This window comes from Strongylocentrotus purpuratus, unplaced genomic scaffold, assembly GCF_000002235.5.
Source record: "Strongylocentrotus purpuratus isolate Spur 01 unplaced genomic scaffold, Spur_5.0 spur5_scaffold_12, whole genome shotgun sequence".
NCBI lineage: Eukaryota > Metazoa > Echinodermata > Echinoidea > Camarodonta > Strongylocentrotidae > Strongylocentrotus > Strongylocentrotus purpuratus.
In genome coordinates this window covers 24,455,516-24,474,686 of record NW_022145597.1, presented here as the reverse complement: position 1 = coordinate 24,474,686, position 19,171 = coordinate 24,455,516, and the positions used below count along the sequence as shown (strand labels likewise).

Here is a 19,171-nt window from a genome sequence, read left to right as displayed (position 1 = left end):
CCTCATTTCTAACTCTGTCAGTCCAGGGGATTTTCATCATTCTTCTTACGAACCACATTTCGCAACTTTCCAAACGCTTTTTAGTATCAGAGGTTAAAGTCCACGTTTCACTACCATACATAAGTACTGGGTAGATGTAACAATTCAATACTCTTATTCTGGTCCTCATACTCATTGTTCGATTTGTCAGAATTTTGCCTAGCTTTGAAAATGAAGATTTAGCGAGAGCTATCCTTCTCTTGATCTCTGTCTCACATCTGGCATCCTCGGTGATCATGCTGCCGAAGTAGTTAAATGAGGAGACTTGTTTAATAATATGTTCTTTCAGTTTCAAGTTACATTTTGGACTGCTCTTCTTAGAGACCACCAGGCACTTTGTCTTGGTATAGTTGATCTCTAGTCCCATTCTCTCACTTTCTTTTACAACTACATTCAGGAGTCTCTGGAGATCTTTCTCTGATTCAGAAAATAAAACAGTGTCATCAGCATATCTAATATTTGTGATTGAATGGCCACCCACTTGTATCCCATTTTCATCTTCCAATTCTCTTATAATGATTTCACTATACATATTGATCAGGTCCGGCGACATAACACAACCCTGTCTGACTCCCCGTCCGATGTTAATATATTCACTACACTCTCCTTCTACCTAGCCTCTTGTCGATGCCCTCGCGCTGTTGGAGTCTCTAAATTCTGACGAGCGAAGCGAGTCAGAGAAACAGAGGCGCCTCCGCAGCGCCTCGGTTTCTCTGACTCGCTTCGCTCGTCAGAATTTAGAGACTCCAACAGCGCGAGGGCATCGACAAGAGGCTACCTTCTACCCTGATTGAGAGTATTTCGGTGGAATTCGTTTTAAAGGTAAAGACCAGTAATGGTCATGCGATTGCATTGTGAAAGAAACGTTGTGGAATCGATCAGAAAAGGTCGATCATCTAGCATCTAGCATCTGCAAGGTTCTGGAATCATCAAAATGATAAGAAATTTGGCCCATTCTTCGTAAAGTTACTAGCACTATACACAGAAAGATGTATATGGGACTACCCTATCTCTCTCACCAGACCATGAGAGAATTAAATTTACCAAATATATGAATTAGTAGGCGGTTTCCCGGCAAATTTTGTATCATCATGTATTAGTCAAAACATATTCTTTCACATGATTGGTAATGAGAGCTTCCATTTCATTTTTTGAAATTGGGGCGTTGCCAATACTGGTCTTTACCTTTAATGTAGATGTAAAGTAGATCAGTGACAAAAGCAATTGATATGATATCAAATTTGTTCTGCCTGCCCTGATGAATTAGTGTGGTGCGCACTGTAGTGGTGGTGAAAAGAAGTCTGTGAAGTACCATAGGTGTTGTTATAATCTTCGACACTTAATAATTTGCTGCCATTTGCTTCTAAACTAGAGATGAGTATGTGAATTTCGCCGGAGAGCTTGTAGGAAATTTTTCCAAACAGCAAGCGAAAAAAGTAGGCGAACGAAAATTGTCAGTATTACGGCCTATTTCCAAATTTACCCAATAGTTTAAAGTAATATGCTGTTCAAATTCCTAAAGGAGAGTATGATTACAGATTTTTTTTTAATGACTTTTCTCATTGATATTTGCATTAAAATCAGATACAACGAGAATTTCAACAGAATTCACCAAAAGTATTTATTTCCACGATTGTATAATGACACATCTCTCTCTCTCTCTCTCTCTCTCTCTCTCTCACTCTCTCTCTCTCTCTCTCTCTCTCTCTCACACACACACACACACTCTCTCTCACACACACACACACACACTCTCTCTCTTTCTCATTCAACCTCTATGACGCTACAATTATTAAACGCAAAAAATGATATGATAATAACGATGATTGAGTCTTAGACCATTCACATTCACCAAGATTTAAAAAGAAAGAAAACATTACAACCAAGTCCATTATCTTGACAAAGATTATTTTTAAGAACCATTACCAAAATTATATTTTTACAAATTATACTCATAGACTTGAAAAGTTTACACAATAAAACACCTTACTCCTCCAAACATACTTAAAATGCACTTAGTAGATAATAATAATTTACAATACTGTCATTATATTCTGTTTCTATATAGCGCATATCATTATGTGTTTTTTAAAAGCTTGGGAATTAGTACCAACTTGATAGCAATAAGGTCTTTTTTAAAGCCTGACGCCTTATCATAAAATAATACTGTTCTCCTTGATGGCCCTGCAATCAAAATTATTACCCCGTCTCCAGCAGAACTACCAGGATAATTTAAGGCACTCAAAATTCTACGAATTTCTCCTTACCGGGTACCCGTTTATTTCACATGTTTCGAGAGTTTCAAAATAAGAATTCCTTGCCAGATGCAAATACTTCAGAGGAAGATGGCTTATACACTAGACTAGCTATATACGGCAGTCATTAAAAGCACACGGTGCATTTAGAGCAATGTGTTGTGACAATAAAAGTAGTACATGTAATGATAACAGGATTTTACTCTTGTATATCGCATATCACAAAATGATAGTCCATATACCCTTCCAAGGAGCTTTTAATTAAATCATCAAAGTTATCCCCAGCTTAATTAGCCTAGCTATAGCTACTCTAAAAAGGGCTTTGTAGCATTCACGAAATAATTATCCACCGGAACCCACTTGCTTCACCTGGCTCGAGTGTGGTACAGGTAATGTAGATTAATGTCTTGCCGGAGGAAACTAGTACCGTGGCAGGGATTCGATCCTCGTTCCTTGTGATCCACAGATCATCCACTGCTTGGTTAATTTTCCACAAGACCATCATACGTCCACCATGGTTTATGCATGCATCCATGGCCGACGCACATTACATTTCAAGGAATGTGTACTTTCCTGATATCGAACAAAAATAATGGAAGAATGTTCAGATTAATAATAATAATAATAGTTAAACATTTGTGTACAGCGCATAATACATAGGTATAATATTATTTTTGCATGACTATTATCATGTGCCTTACAGAACAGAATACAGAAGGAGTGGAAATGGTAAACTGGGTTCATAATTATTAGATCTTACAAAGTGTTAAATAAGTATGTTTTAAATTACTTCTGAACTTGTTAGAAGTTACTATATCTATAAGGTATTTCGGCAAATAATTCTATAACTCGGTGGCTGCATATGAACATGACCTTTCCCCATAAGATTGCTTTGAAACTTTGGCGTATGGGCTTAATAATTTTAATGTACGAATATACCGCATTTCAAAATAATGCCCCTTTTGTAAAGGGTTTATTTTTCAAGGTCGTCCACATACGGAAGTTTCGGCTCGTTCGGGAAAGCCATTGCCGACTTGCCCGATTCTCGACAGTAGATGTATCAGCTCGATCTGCACAATCTTATGTATTTAAATAAAGGTAACAGTTTCTTCATTGACAATATAAGTATCTCAACACCAGCCGGTACCATTTTGATACTGTTTCAAACTGCTACGGCAGTTTCGGCTCGTTCGGGAGAGTCTCCTTCGACTGAGATGAAAATCGCCAGTCCAGCAGTTGATTAAGCTCATCAGATATTATCTATAGCAAGATTTATGCAAGCATACTTCGATCATTATATCATCGAAATATCTTTACTGATATTAATGGAAGTATTTCTACACCGGCCAGTACCGTTTTGATGCCGATTCAAGCAGCTCAGCACCGGAACTTCTTGTAAGAGGTTCATTTTCTGTGTCGGTAGCAACATGCGGGAGTTTCGGCTCGTTTGGTAGAGCCTCTCTCGCCTGACGTAATCCCTGCCAATAGATATCCAATGTCCATAGATACTCGCGAGTTTGGTTTCCAACGCGGTCGTAGTCGTGGTCGCCTCGGCGGTCAGGGCGGAAGACGGCTTGTCGCACCGGTTCAAACGCCTCGATACACCCCAGGATGGCGGTTCGAATCTCCCGTAGATCTTGATCTAGTCGCGTGGCGTCCGCTTTGTCCGTTGAAAGACTTTTAGAGATTCTTTCCGTTTTAGTAGACTCCTACGATAGAACAGATCAAACGAAACATTAATTTAAAGAATAAAATAAGTTCAAGATAATCATAATGAGACCTTTTCGACATGAGTTTTCCATTACTAACGGTTAATCCGGGTACGTTCCTATATAGGGCATGTTTTACTAAAATCATGACGCTAACGGGACCCTGCAAGATTCTTGGGGCTCTCCTCAGATTAGAGAACATGTGTGATTTTACAAGCTCTCTTTGCTCAATTACAAATGGAAGAACTAGTTAGTTGATTTTGGGGCAAGAGCCTGAGGTGATTAGCCCCCTTGGAAAAAATAATGCTGTGACGCCTATGAATTTGGACATAGACTTTGCTTACCTTTGTAAGTGTATTGATCAGAACTGGCGTGAAGATTTTCTCCGGTTTTGTATCCTGGACAGCACTCAGACTCTTCTGCAGTCGTTCAGTCACCTCTACAATCGGTAACAACGCCTCGGTCAGTTTTTGAATGTTAAAAAGCCTGGACTGCGAGACTAATGTTGTCGCTTCATGAGCCGCGTCGAATTGGCGCTTTAGACAATCCGCGCACGGTCGAAGATGATCTGCTGCGGACACCAAGAGTTCGACCGAGTTGCCCAATATCCCTACATTGCCGCCGACATTGCCTTTGGTGTTGCTTGGAGTCATTGGTGACTTGGCCTCTGGAACTGTAGACGAGTTGTCCCGATGGGAATCAACCGCTTCGTCCGCCTCAAATGCATAATTCTGCGTTCCCAATGTCTGATGCTTAGCTTTGTTCGGCGCCATAGTTCCTCCTAGATGACGGAGTCTGTGAAACTTACGTCTTGAATTAGGCAACGTCACATATTTTCGATTCATCTGAAGGAGAAAATTGTTCTACTTCTTAAAGAGGAGTTTACGGGTTGTATCTTGAAGTCAGCTATCGTCACGCTGTTCCTCCTGCGGGTTCTGCCAAATAAGTTAGGAAATGAAATTAAGATTAATAGCGTATTCTTCAACGTTTATGTAAAATGTAGCTTCTATTATCAAAAACCATTTGCACACGACGCGTCATTTGCTGACGCAAGACTGCGTCAGCTACTGTATGACATCTTTTTGACGCACCGCATTTGAGTGTGACAACGCGCACAGTGTGAACGCAAAATGAGCATTGCAGCCAAATACTGCGTTAGATTACTGGCATATGCGTTAATTTCCTTCAAAGTCTTGATAGGACAGGTAATAACGCAATCGAATTGACGCATCGTGTGGAATAGCCTGTAAGATTGGTAGTAACAAAATTGTTAATGATTTATGTAATGAATGTGAACGTGAATTATGATATAAACTAAACTGAAACTGAAACTGAACCCGCAGAATAACTAATTTGGGGATAAACGATTCAAATATTTAATGAACACACTCTATGAAAGAACTAAGGAACATTCGGGAGAGGGAACAAGGAGTGATTGAAGAAGGGGAAGTTTTAAAAAAAATTATATCATAATAATCACACACAAATTTACGGAAATCCTCAATGTCTAAAATAGATTTTTACATTCCAATTAATGAATCTATGACACGTTATTAAAACAAATATAGAACAGTGGACAGTGATGACTGTTTAAGGCTCGTACGTGTCGCCTTAATGGCCCACTTAAAAAAAAAAAAATAATCAAGCCCATGTATTATAAATAATCGGATACCCATTATCATAATAATTCTATAAAGTTGATGTATCATGTCGAAACACAAAACTCACCTCTCCTGCAATCTGAGTGGCTCTTTGTCCACAAACTAAATTTAACTAGGTCCTCGGTTTGATGGTAGAGGCAAGATGGTCCAAGCACATCGCTACATTTACAGGAGAGGATCAGGAGCGAGTTTGATCACAATGGAATAGCTCTCTCCACAGTGATGGTTGATTTTCATGTAAGTAGATCACTCCTTGTTTTCTGTAGTATAAAAACGTCACAACAAAGATAAAATTTAACGACATCATGAGACCTCGCGGATCCTGAAGGTACTCCCAGTGGCGTGCATGTAATGGATCCAGAAAAGGCGTGATGGTAGTATGTGCCCCGGTAAGGGTGTCTGGAAAGGGGTTTCCTTTTTCTCTCTAGGGTGGAGAACTTCTGCATTTTAATCTGTCGGAAACAAGTTGACTTTGGTATAAGATATTCATTTTTACATAGCCTACGGCCAAAATTATCTCTTGCTAAAAGTAGGCATATTAATTGGGTTGAAGTAGCCTCTCTCAATGTCCCCCTAATCTCCTTCTCTCTCTCTCTCTCTCTCCTCCCTATCCTTATCTGCCTGTCTCTCGCTGTCTCCGCCTGTCTGTCTATCTCTCCCCTCCCCCTTTTTTCCTTTTCTCTCCGTCACCCCTCCCTTCCTCTTTTCTTTCTCTGTATATCATTTTATAAGAGTGCATCCCCTCCGTACGCGCCCATCCCTACGCCACTGTGTAAGCTTTGCATTTATCGAAATGTTGTAAACCATTCTACCTTTAACTTCTTTACATATTTAGGTCAATCGTTTCGCATTTCAGTTGCATAACTTCAAGAAGGACATTTTGTCAGATTTGTCATGGTAGCAATAAAAGATCAGCCTATCGGGTTATTGTTCGTGGATCTTTTTCTTTTCCTGGTATCCACGTGACTCACTCTAACAAATATTGTTATTTTGCATTCATTGTTTTCTTGACGTTGTCCTTGTATTATTAATACAAAGTAGTATCCAACGGCGTTTTTAAAAGATACCAGGAATCTTTGCTGATAACTATAAGTGATAATAACTCAATGGTTATTTGCTTTTTTTATTGTTTTCATTGAAATAATAATGAAAATTTAAAGAGGTTTTCAAGAATATGAACAACCCACGTGATCATGAATGCGGCAAAGGTTTCTTGGAAGCCACTTCATTCCATCCCTCAGATATATAAAGTTTTGTTTTAAATTATTTATTTATTGTATTGAATGACTTTCATATGCGTGTCATCCTGGTCCTCAAGTTTAAATTTTCTATTTAAATTTGGGGAATTGTGATCTAAAGCCTTTCCTCCTCACACCGCTGTAATGAAAGTACATCAAAATAGTTTTTAGAATTATGTCTTAAAATGTAGAAGAAAGAATCTTTGATTAATTCAAGACAAAGACAATTATAATCGATGTTCAGTATTGGTAAAACTGAAAGTTGAAGAAAAAAAGTTGTTTTTAATACTACTTTATTAGTAACAAGGTAAGAAAGAAGTATTATAATGTAAGATGATTCGTAGATGTCGTTTAATAATTATATCATTTACTCTGATAAATAGATATAGTGGATATGTCGTGGTATCGTGGTTCACACGAACTCAAGGGGTGAGGGTTGGAATACCAGCGCGTCAATAACGTCATCTGTCAAGACATTAATCCACAATAACTTTGCCACTCTCTACCCAGGTGTAAATGGGTACCTGGCGATTGCAGGGCCCACTTGCAGGGCCCTCAGGAAGAACAGCATTGACAATCAGTATTTCTTCCCACTTTTATTATAGTTTTTCTTATCATTAATATCTTTATTATTAGTAGTATCATTATTAGTACTATTACTATTATTATTGTTATTAGTAGTTGCAGTAGTAGAAGTAGTAGTAGTATTACTAATACTATTGTCGTTATTACTATCATTAGCATTATTATCATTGGTATCATTATCATCATTACTACTTTAACTCGTTAAGTAATTTTGAATCATATATATATATATATATATATATATATATATATATATAACGTTGAGACCATCCATACTATCTCTCATGTCTTCCGTTACACTTTTCCAGCATGTATTTTGTTAAATATATTCTAACCAACAAATTAGATTCAAACAGAATTCTTCCATATGCGCTCTTCAAACATTAGATGTTATTCATTTCGAACAATTGTCGTGTACACAGAAAACAACCCGTATAATTCTTAAAAACGGAGACCTTGCTATAATACTGAGATATCAATATGCAATATTAACATACAGCTCGTTAAATTAGTGAACTGGCTGTGGGCTGTTACAAAAATGATGTCATTACTAATGTTTCACGTTGTTGTTGACAGTCTATTGATAATTTCTTTGATGTTCATTTTTATAAGCAACAAAAATTATCTTAGTGTTTTACCTGGATATACAAACTGTTGGACTTTATAACACAAATGTTTGTAGTTTTCTGAACAAATTAGGCTTCTACGATCGCTTTTACGGAACTGATTTATGAACACACAAACTGCCGAATTCATAAGAAGAGTTGCCGGTAATGCCTGACGATGCCTCTGTGGTTTTACTTCTCTCGTTTGCTGTTTTTCGCGCGCTTTCGCTGAATTAGGTTCACTAAATTTAGGTAAATGTGGTCTCACATTTAGAAGAAAAAAATTGATATTTCTGCCGTTTGGCAAATTTGCCATGAATCAAGAAACAAACGAGTTGCTCATAGCCAGATTTTATTGATCAATGGGTCAGATGAAAGACAATATTGTAAGCTAATATTGTTAGTATATTTGACTAAATCTCTGCGTACTTATTGCAAGGATATTTAGGGTTGAACCTGGGTTTTCTTTTTGTGACCCATGCAGTATAGCGTACAATGTTTTTATAGGGCTGTATACGGTTAGACAGAACATTATGGCTATATCGTGAAAAACGATTCATCTGCCCAATATGTGACAGAGAAGGAAATATAATAGCTTGTAAATAATATTCTCCGCGCTTATATGATCTATGAGATGAGGTAATTTAAGAATAGTTTTTTTGATTTTGAAGGTATGTCAGGGCGAGGGTTTCAGTGGTTAACATACAGTCTCTCTATAGCCTTGAAACCAATTATGCCCTGACATACTTTCAAAATAAAATAAAACGATTCTTATACTGTATTACCTCAGGTCATATATCATTTTAGCGCGGGGAGAATATCATTCACAAGGTCAAGTTATTATATTTCCTTCTCTACAACATAACGGGTAGCGTTTGACGAAACCATAATAAGTACAATTTCACCGACATCCCTTTAAAACGCATGTATTATAATATTCAACACACGTTTCGACGGCATGTTCGGTGGACTCGTTCTGATGACGGTTTTGTGAAGCGATGCCCGGATGTTGAAATAAAAAACCCTCATTCGTCAGGTGATGTTTGTTGTACAATAAAACAGATGTGCTGGCATAATATCGAATGACTTATTGACTCCATCAAACAAATACAGCCGAGTTTCACATCAGAGTATCATCACTCTTAATGTCCTTTAGCAAGGCATTAATCTACATTTGCCACTCCATACCCAAGTGAGAAATGGGGAGCGGTATAGGATGACGAAAGCCCTTACGGTGACCACATGTTAAGAATACTCCCCATTGATTGGAGAGTGTTCATTATGAATCCGATGACCAGGGTAATAATATCTGTAAAGCGCTTAGAGACGGTATTCCGTATTAAGCGCTTGATGAATCCAGATTATATTATTACTTTAAGGCCAAATTGGCCGATGTCCATTTTTGATCAATTTAATTAAAACAAAATGGAGGTGATTTGCACTTGGTACAACTTTCGTAAACTTCTTTTTGAAATATTTTGCGTTTCGAGAATTCATCTACACCTCGTGCGTTTCTATTTTATTTTTTTTATCTGTAAGGATTTAGAACCCCCCCCCCCTTGTCCCTCAATCAAATATGCTAGTATTTGTGAACATTATTTCGTCATGTAACACAAAACTTAAGGACCACTTTTAATCAAGAGCAGGCTATATGTCGAGTGCTTGTAATTATATCGTAGGGACCGGGCTTTTAAGAGACAATTCGCGTGAAATACGGGCTGAAAAATCGAGATGGAAAGATCAAATGCGATGACAATTGTCATGCCTTGAGAATGATAAAATTAACATTTCTGAGATATTCATTACATTCGTTATTCTGTCGGTTGGCTGCACAGAATCGCATATGCTATTCTCATCAGTGCCATGTAACGTATGTCCAGTAGGGGTTTGGGGGATTTTGAATTAATTCAGGCAAGACGCGTGAAAAAATGAATAAAGCATACCGCCCCCCCCCCCCCTCTCTCTAAAAAAATGTATATATATAATTATATATATATATATATATATATATATATATATATAAAAGTGCTTGACTATGATTAAGTGATATTAAGTTTGTATGCCATGTATATTTGTTCATACAATGTATTTGTTTGTGTATGTGTTTGCACTTCAGAACCTGAAGAAGGCCTCACAAGCAGAAGGCTGGTAATAAACTTGAAAAGTACAGCTACGTCTCACGTTCCTAGACCTTTTTCTTCACGCCTATATAATATAGTATTATAGAACCGATTCTGGGTATGTATTCGATTGAAAATACGGATTGAAAATTGAGTTGTAAGAATCAATACTTGTCTGGCACTGTTAATGTGTTTATTTAAAAAACTTTTTCTATTTCATTTGGGAAACAGATTTTGTATCGAAGCCTAAACTGATTAAATTCTTCCCCAATCCCTCTTTCCAATTGTTATACGAGGTTGATAGGAATAGAAGGTGGGAGAGAAAGAGAGATGATGGGGTGGTGTGTGAGGAGAGGGGGAGAGAGAAAGATGGGATAGTGTTCGGATTCAGATTCCTGAATAAGAAGTCAGAAAGGAAAAAATCACGACATTTATGAGAGCAGCATTGGTAAATGGAACACTGGGTATTTCATTTGACCATAACATTATGACCTAAAACGTCAGTGAATTAGAAGATTTATTATCCAATTAACATAGTCTTCAATACATGTATAATCATATAGGATATAAGTACCCTTGCCTTTGACTTTTTAGCTCAACCCTGGATATAAAATGTGTAAATAATCATGCATACCATATGCTACCTAGCTTGTGTATACACGTACACAAAAATCAATATTTACCCGAGTCGGGCGAGAAATTGGCTAAAATGAGTCAGTTTTTCACTCACTATTAAATGGCTGGATTCGCACTCATTGCCTTTCCAATAATTAACAAATTTGTACGGCGAAAGCCTGCCCATTCATCGATTACATTTTATTTTCAGCGTCCGTATTGTCGAATCCGGCTACCGCATCATGCCCTATAGAGACCAGAAAGTGAAAGTAGGCCGAAATGCATATGTTGAAACACTATGTCACAATACACAAGTATTATACAAGGCTTTAAGCAGCAACAACAAAAGAAAAGCTGAAATATAACAACAACATAATACCAGGGCAGCGTTTCATGAAACCGTCATAAGTACAAGTTCACCGACATCCCATTGAAATATACGTGTATCAAGTTTAACACGCGTTGCAATGGGATGTCGATGAACTTTTACTCATCACGGTTTCATGAAATGATGCCCAGATGTATGTGTTAAAATACAATATAATTATCATTTTTTTTGTTGGGGGGGGGGGGGGACACTTTTTTAAAATTGCTTTATAGGATATTTGGGGAGGGGGGGGGGGTGTGGGGCACCAGAAATTCGTTGGAGCAAGTGCCTCAAATTATACGCAATCGAACGAATCGCCAGGGATTAATGTATTGGTACCATTCAGTCAAAAGTTCTCCCTTGGCTTTAGCATAAGAAAGGAAATTTTGTTAAAATAATATCTAATTTATAAAGTTTCGCAGCTACTCCTATTAACGACACTGCCAGAATCAATATGAATACAGTAGTGATCATGTAATTAACTTTGAAATACTACTCGTCGGGTGGAATGATGTGAGTGTTTCAAATTTGGTGGGTGAATGGTGTAAGAGTGTAAGAGAAAAGGCAAAGCTCAAAGAAGCATTTGAAGAAATTATGATACATTATTTTTCATGACAAATGTCCATTTGTAAACTTTTACAGATACGTAAAAAGGTTACCGTGTGTTAATTTTTTTGGAGCACAATGTTTAAATCTGGTTCGTTATGAAATAATAGGAATGAACATAAAATAAGAGGCATGTGACAGGGTCATTAAATTTGACAGGAATCTTCTTCTTCTGTTTCAGTTAAATGTCCATCAGTCAGTTAGTCGGGTATTTTTATGCATGCATGGATACGGATGAAAGCCGACCAGGAAACGTTTAATCTATCCAAATTTCTTGAAAATATTCGCTTGAACAGAGGATTGAAATTGTCTCTCGCCACTGATTAATGTATTGCGAATACCAGTAGGTTAATTGAGAAACTGAGATACCGTCAGATCTCTATATCTCATTTTATATGCATGGTTGTCGATGAAAGTTGAAGCAATTACCCAGAACGCCAGAGAAACCTTGAATACGTTATAATTTCTTTAAATTATCCACTCGGGAAAATGGGCTTTCTCCGCCTCTGTGATATTGACTGGAGCTCTTAAATACCATTAATTAAGAATCTGGAAACTCACTCTATTCTATATCCCCACACAGCCTTGGCGGTATGTCATTATCTATGCATGCACGGCTGTGGTTGAATGATGATGTAATTAATAAGATCGATCAAGACATGGGGCCCTGCTTCCGTTTTAAAAAACATAAATTATATTACTATCGGAAAAATCAATAGTGTAATATCATGAGATCAATTGTATTCATACAATTCAAACAACCTATAATGCTAAACATACATTCCATGTATACAACCATCGTGGGTTGACATTTTATGTTTAGTGGCGTAGTGGGTTTGGGCGGGGGGCATCAATCAAAGTCAGTGGATGAAAAACGAATATATAGTAAACAAGGCCATCTAGCGGAGGGTATGTGTGTGGGTGTGTGGGTGGGCGGTGATACCCTCTACTTAAACTTTCCCTTTCCCATTTCTCTTACTTTCTCTCCCCTCTCTCTCTCCTTCACACACACACACACACACACACACACACACACACACACGCAAACTCCCTCTCTCTCTCACCCTCTTCCTTCGCTCTCTTTCCCAATTCGATAAGGGGTTACTCGCTCCTGCCCCCCCCCCCCCCATCGTAGCGACATATACGCCATATGATTGTGTTTGTTTAAATGACGGGTTTGTCATACACCAGCAGAGTACTTCATTTACATACAAACCGCCAGCCCATGTAAATCCCTGCTTTAATATATCAAAGCCGAGATAATCTATTTAAATCGCAAATAGAGCTCTATGTTTTCATAAATCATCGTTTTATAACTTCCTTCATAAAGCTAACACAATGTCGCATGTTGAGAGCCACAATGACGTTATCTTCAATAGTCTAACAAGGTAAATGACCTTTTGGCTCTTAACAGACAGAAAATACAAATCCTGTTTTAAAACCTATCCGAAAATATGCCAGTAATTTATAGCTTTTCTCGTACCAGCCTTATTCTGAGTACACGAGGTATATAATAAAATGTAATTATTAACTTGCGGTTGGCTTTAGGTAAGATTGGAAGCTGTTGCATTGAGCAACTGTTTAAAAGAGAGTATATTTAGGAGTTATTTAGGAGAGTATATTTCAAGCGGAAATGTAAAATTTGGTGGAACAAAAATTATCGCCCGTTTTGCCCTTTTTAATGTGTTCTCTATAAGAGGGTTTGTTGTAAACACAATATGTAAAATATCCAAATATAATTGTAAATAGGGGAGAGAGCGTTTCTCTTAGGGTTTATTTTCTTGAATCTCTCAAATTTTATTATCACCAAAAATTGATAGTCACCCCCTCTCTCTCCCCCTCTATCTCTCTCTTTCCCACTCTTTCCCCCACACACAAACACCCTTTCCAACCCTCTCGTCATTATCCATCATCATGTTCTGTCCACAATTTGTAAACGATAATTCAACAATATAAGCATAACAGTAATTGTGACCTCGTTTAAAATTGTCGCTGCCTTCCCCATCTCTCTCTCTCTCTCTCTCTCTCTTCCCTTTTCATAATGCTAAATATCAGACCTATATACCCTTGATTTACAGATGTGAATAATGAATGCCCTAATACAAAAGAGTCCAGTTTATGGTAGTAAATTACGTTATTATAGTGTATTGATTGTGTTTTGTATTGCCATACTTGTAAGTGCAATGACCCAATCCCCATCCACAAAATAAGATCGTCGCCATAGTGATATAGGCCTATTTCACATATTTATTTGCATGTTTTTTTAATGCTGATTCTTTGAATTGCTCATTGTAATGAGTTTTTATGACTTGCCTTTTAATTGTGTGTTAGAAATATATCAAACCGATAAAGCCATCTTCAGACAACAACGCAATATGGGACAACGCATCATTGCGAACGTAAACAAATCCATCCTTAATATTTTAGTACAATATGCCACTGTGGAGTAGAAATATATCAACAGACTCTCCGAATCTAATTTTTCCAAGCATAAAATTATGTCAAGAATAAGCCAAGCATATGCAAGGACTGTTTGAATACAGAAATGGAGATTGATATTAGACATATGAATAGCATATAAACCGCGATAATAATAAAACAAATGCATCCATTTTTACTCACCGTATGACACACAGCAGCCGACGCGACAGTGCGATCCACTCCTTGCACCAATCATCTCATTAAATACTATCTCTCGTCGTATTGTGATGATATATATGCGCTGCTCGAGCAGTTTTACAATCAAAACCTCGCTCGATCTCCGGGCCATGCAAGTCATTATCATCAGACATCCAGTCAAGCTGATAATAAGCGAGAGTACGGTGAAATAATGCATGGTCCCCACTTCGTATGCGTGAATCTCTCTTGACACGGTCGTGTGCACACATGTAGTGGGATACCTCAGTCACACGGCAGAGACCGGCACAAGACCGACATTAGATCGAACAAGAAATTGCTTTACCTCTGAATGACGGATATTTTATTGAGTGTCGGTCAGTTTGTCGGTGTGACGTGTGTGTATAAACCGTGTATCCTGGCGTGAATCGTGGCGTGAATCGTGGCGTTCTTTCGGTACTTGACTTATAAAAAAGGGAAATAGGTCGACACTTTACGTTTTTTTTTAAACACAAGGAATCCCAAGTCCGAAGTAGAGGAATTCTATATTGTAGTGTTATATTAATGGTGTAGGCCTATTCAGGGACCAAAAAAGAAGGAGAAGAAGAAGAAAACCCTGACAAAAACAACAATAGAATATGAAGCAGAATTGATCATTTTTAGTTCAAATGTACATTAAATATAAATAGCTATCGTATGACAATTGAAAGTCTCTTGGCGTACATGTAATCTGTGACATCTAGCTCAGATATGGATTTCTTCGGGCACACTTGAGTTGTTTTATATATCTTTTTTTTTGGTTTCAGAATAAAAAGAAGATACGCTGCATGTATACGAACATTTCGTCTCTTAGAAAATACCCCCCCCCCCCCCTCCCCATAAAAAGAAGAAGCAAATAACCACAACAACACCAAAAAAAAAAAAAAAATGAAACCTAAAGAAGACACCACTGAACATTATATAAAAGAGGGTTATGGGAACCTGTGTATAATATTAAAAAGGGGAAGCAGGACGTCTTCAAAGAAGAGGAAGAAGATAGTAATATCAATTGGAAGTCAATAATATTGTTGTCAATCTCTTCTGTTTAGACGGAGTATTTACTGGAACTGATGTCTTTATTAACCGTAAACTATACGCAGCAAGCTTTGCGTTGATAATGATTACCAATGATATGTCTTAATTTTGATTTGTTGTGACATTCAATATCGTTTTGACTACAACATGAAACAAACATAGGTGTCCGAATTCCACTTCTGGAGCAATTAATGTCGGGTCATGTTTTAACATCGGAGAAAGGGAAAACAATGGGCAGAGAAGAGAGATAAACAGGCAAAGATAGAAAAGCAACAAGGACAGAAGAAGAAGGAAGAAAATATAAATGGAGGGATAGACGGACAGGGGAGCAAACACGGACAGGTAGAGAACGAGAGACAGGGAAGAAGAGACGCAAAGGAAAAAAAGAAATGGAGACATACATAAATATATAGGGAAAGGCGGAGAGGGAGAGGGCAAAAGACAGAGAAAGAGAAGGAGAAATAAATACAGAGCCTAAAGAGAGATGAAGAGAGAATGGGGGGGGGGGGGGGGGAGAGAGAGAGAGAGAGAGGGGGGGGGGGTGAGGGACTTGTTTCATAGCACTGCATCGAATTGTATGAAATCCCCTCTCTCTCTCTCTCTCTCTCTCTCTCACTCTCTCTACCCCCTCTTTTCTCCCCCTTCTCGCTCTCCCCCCCTCTCTCTCTCTATCTCTCTCTCTAAATTTCTCTCTTGCTCTCTCTAACAAAAGTACAATGAGGCACAATAATAGGTAAAGAAACAGAACATTTGATCCATGTTAAACTGTATCAAAGAAGGAAGTTTATATATTTTACGTTATGATTTAAATCCTACAAGCTCTATTCTTTTCATTCGCATGCATGTTTCTTACGACAACAACAAAATACTTCATAAAAATTACACTCTTACAGAAGAGAACATAAAATATTAATTTGATGTTACAGAAAGATACATATCTGTGTACGATACAATTAATTTGTAGAAAGAAAGGAGATACACAAATGTAAAATAATTATAATTATATATGCACATGCATGAGCAGATAAAGGCCATTTGTACAAAACTGTGAAACCCGTCGAGACGAATGCTGGGTACGTGTTCATGAAAACCATATAATCATTATTCACTGATGCAACGACGGTACATTCTATGATACACAGGTGGAAGTATTATTTTCAAGAGTGCAAACAGAAGGTATACGTGAAGCACCCCATCACTTTGGCAGTGATTATTCTAAAATGCACAAATGGGCTAAAAAAAAGTCCAATGGATATTCGGTGCTCATATCTGTACTTCGCCGAACTGTTCTTATCAATGTAAGTTACGTTAGAGGGCCCTGGATATATGAAGATCACTCTCTAAAGGCTGTGTACGACTGTAACGGTCTTAAGAACAAGCAACAAAAGAAAACAATTGTTAATTCAGTAAATAATGGGTGATCTAGACATATTTTCACCTATTGCGAAACCCAAACTCAACTTTATTTAGGACACAATCTTCAAAACTCAGCCATGTCTATCCGAAAATCTTAAGAATTTTGTTTACAAAAACGAAGAATAAGAAAAAGGAAAGAGATTGGATGGCATGTAAATACTGAACATATTTGGAATGGGAGAAGTCAGGCTTGACCGAGAATAGCACCATTCAATTTAGGATAAGATGTTGGATTAACCGCTGCACTGATATTCAATGCAAATGACAAATCACAAAGTAAGAGTACTATGATTTTTCTCATACAGGTAGTCGTGGTAGTAGTGAAACATGCAAATAAAGACCAACGACGATGATTATTATAGACTAGATATAAATGATTGCTATTGAGAACTCTGGTAACTGTGCAATTGCTGAAAATAAGGGGGGGGGGGGGGAGTAAGCAATACATTTTAGCCCGTGGGCCTCATAAGAATATTATCTGTCTTGGCGCTTATAGAAAATGTTGGATTCATATTCAACATATCAGTGGTCCAATCAATTTATTGTATTACTAGCATATCAAATGACCCTTAGACAGTTCATATCTACATGCACATGTTGTGGAATTACCCAAATGTTGGGTTCAACTACCTGCAATATGATCGGTGGTTTGAATTGGAAGGACAAAAATACCATCATTTTTGCAGCATTAGCAGATGTATAAATAGATGTACCAGCCAATATAATTCATTCAAGGAATTTGTGGTCTGGTAAAGGTCAAAAATAATTTGAGAGCAGCCTCGTTTTTTAAAATGTTAGTTTGGAAAATATTACACAAGCGATGTCTCCTGTAAAGGATTGCTCTCCAAATGCCACCATATTCAAAGGATGAAAAGAAAAGGCTGAAGTGTGTGTGTAAGTGACCACACTTTCACAATGTAAATTGCATGAGCAGAGTTCAACTTTCTATTAGATTTACATACTACTGACATGTCTAAAAATCCTCTCTGCAGAATAATTATAATAGCAATCATTTCATTTTTTTAATCCCTAAAATAAAGTGTACTTTAGTTGAATGCCCTTTCTATGAGTCAATACGTAATAGAAAACTAGCTATCATTAAAGATAAAGACTCAGTAAAGAACATCAATTAATATTGCTATGATAAAGGTACCTTTCAAGGCAATTAATCTCTATTTCTACGAGTCAACAAGTAATAAAAAAGATGCTTTCATTAAAGATAAAAGGGTATTAAAGAACATCAATTTATATTGCTACTATATAGGAACATTTCAAGGCAATTCATTTTAACAGAACTTTAATAACGTTGTTTTCTTAATGTGGTGTGTGTATTTGAAGTAAATTAACCGAGTCATCCCAATAAGAGTACATGGAACTTTATAAACACGATTGTAATTAAAGACCTATTAGGGCAAATTCAATCAACCCTACATGTATATTGCTTATGCAATATGTCATTGTAATACATGAACAGTTTAAATGAAGTGCACAAAGTTACTGAAAATACCTTTGAATATTTTTCATTTAAATATCATTTTATTATTAATATTATCATCATTATAATTATTTTGTTCTCTTCATATTATTATTATTATCATTATAATCATCATTTTCAGAGCAAAATGAAAGTCATTGAAAATTAGTTAATCTACATACTTCAGTTTTTTAAACAATTTGGATAACTTATTATGAAAAGGTAAATTCCACTTTGTCATTATTTCTCTCAACTTAATCACAAAAGGTGCTGTGGTCATTCTTTCAAAATACTCTGTCTCCATTCTCAATTTAAAAACGAAAATATCTGTGTATTTTTTACATTTACATGTAGGCCTACACTATTTGTCTGCAGATGGCTAGAAGGGTACTAACTCCTATACTATAATACAGAGATAACGCACTTCTGGCTCCACCATAGGATATCTCAACTTGTAACAATCTGACATTTTCTAAACTCTCCCTTTTGTGTATATATTTTTCAGCCCTCCCCCCTCCCTATGAAAAATAAAAACAAGCAAAGGTTGCTAAATTGACAAATAACTGATTAACTCATGTAAAACGATACATAAACATGTACACGTAGGATATAAGAGACTTGAGGTTAATATACATTTTATTACAGACGAAAGGGCAATAAAAAGCAAAAAGATCAACAAACATGCAATTAACTATAAATCAACTTATATCATTAAATATCAAAAGCTGTTGTACAACTCTATATTATTAAAGCAAGCACATCTCTATAGTTACAACTAATGAAAATAAATA

General features: G+C 37.0%; 1 protein-coding gene across 1 annotated transcript; it reads right to left on the bottom strand.

Moving 5' to 3' along the window:
• Positions 1-1,926: 1,926 nt before the first annotated feature.
• On the bottom strand, positions 1,927-14,618 carry LOC588203. The gene is made up of 5 exons (XM_795400.5): positions 14,423-14,618; positions 5,732-5,924; positions 4,348-4,938; positions 3,648-4,003; positions 1,927-2,867 (listed from the first exon to the last, which is right to left on the bottom strand). Exons 3-5 carry the CDS (start codon positions 4,846-4,848, stop codon positions 2,849-2,851), a joined length of 876 nt encoding a protein of 291 aa, XP_800493.2. The 5' UTR covers positions 4,849-4,938; positions 5,732-5,924; positions 14,423-14,618; the 3' UTR covers positions 1,927-2,848.
• Between the last annotated feature and the right edge of the window lie 4,553 nt (positions 14,619-19,171).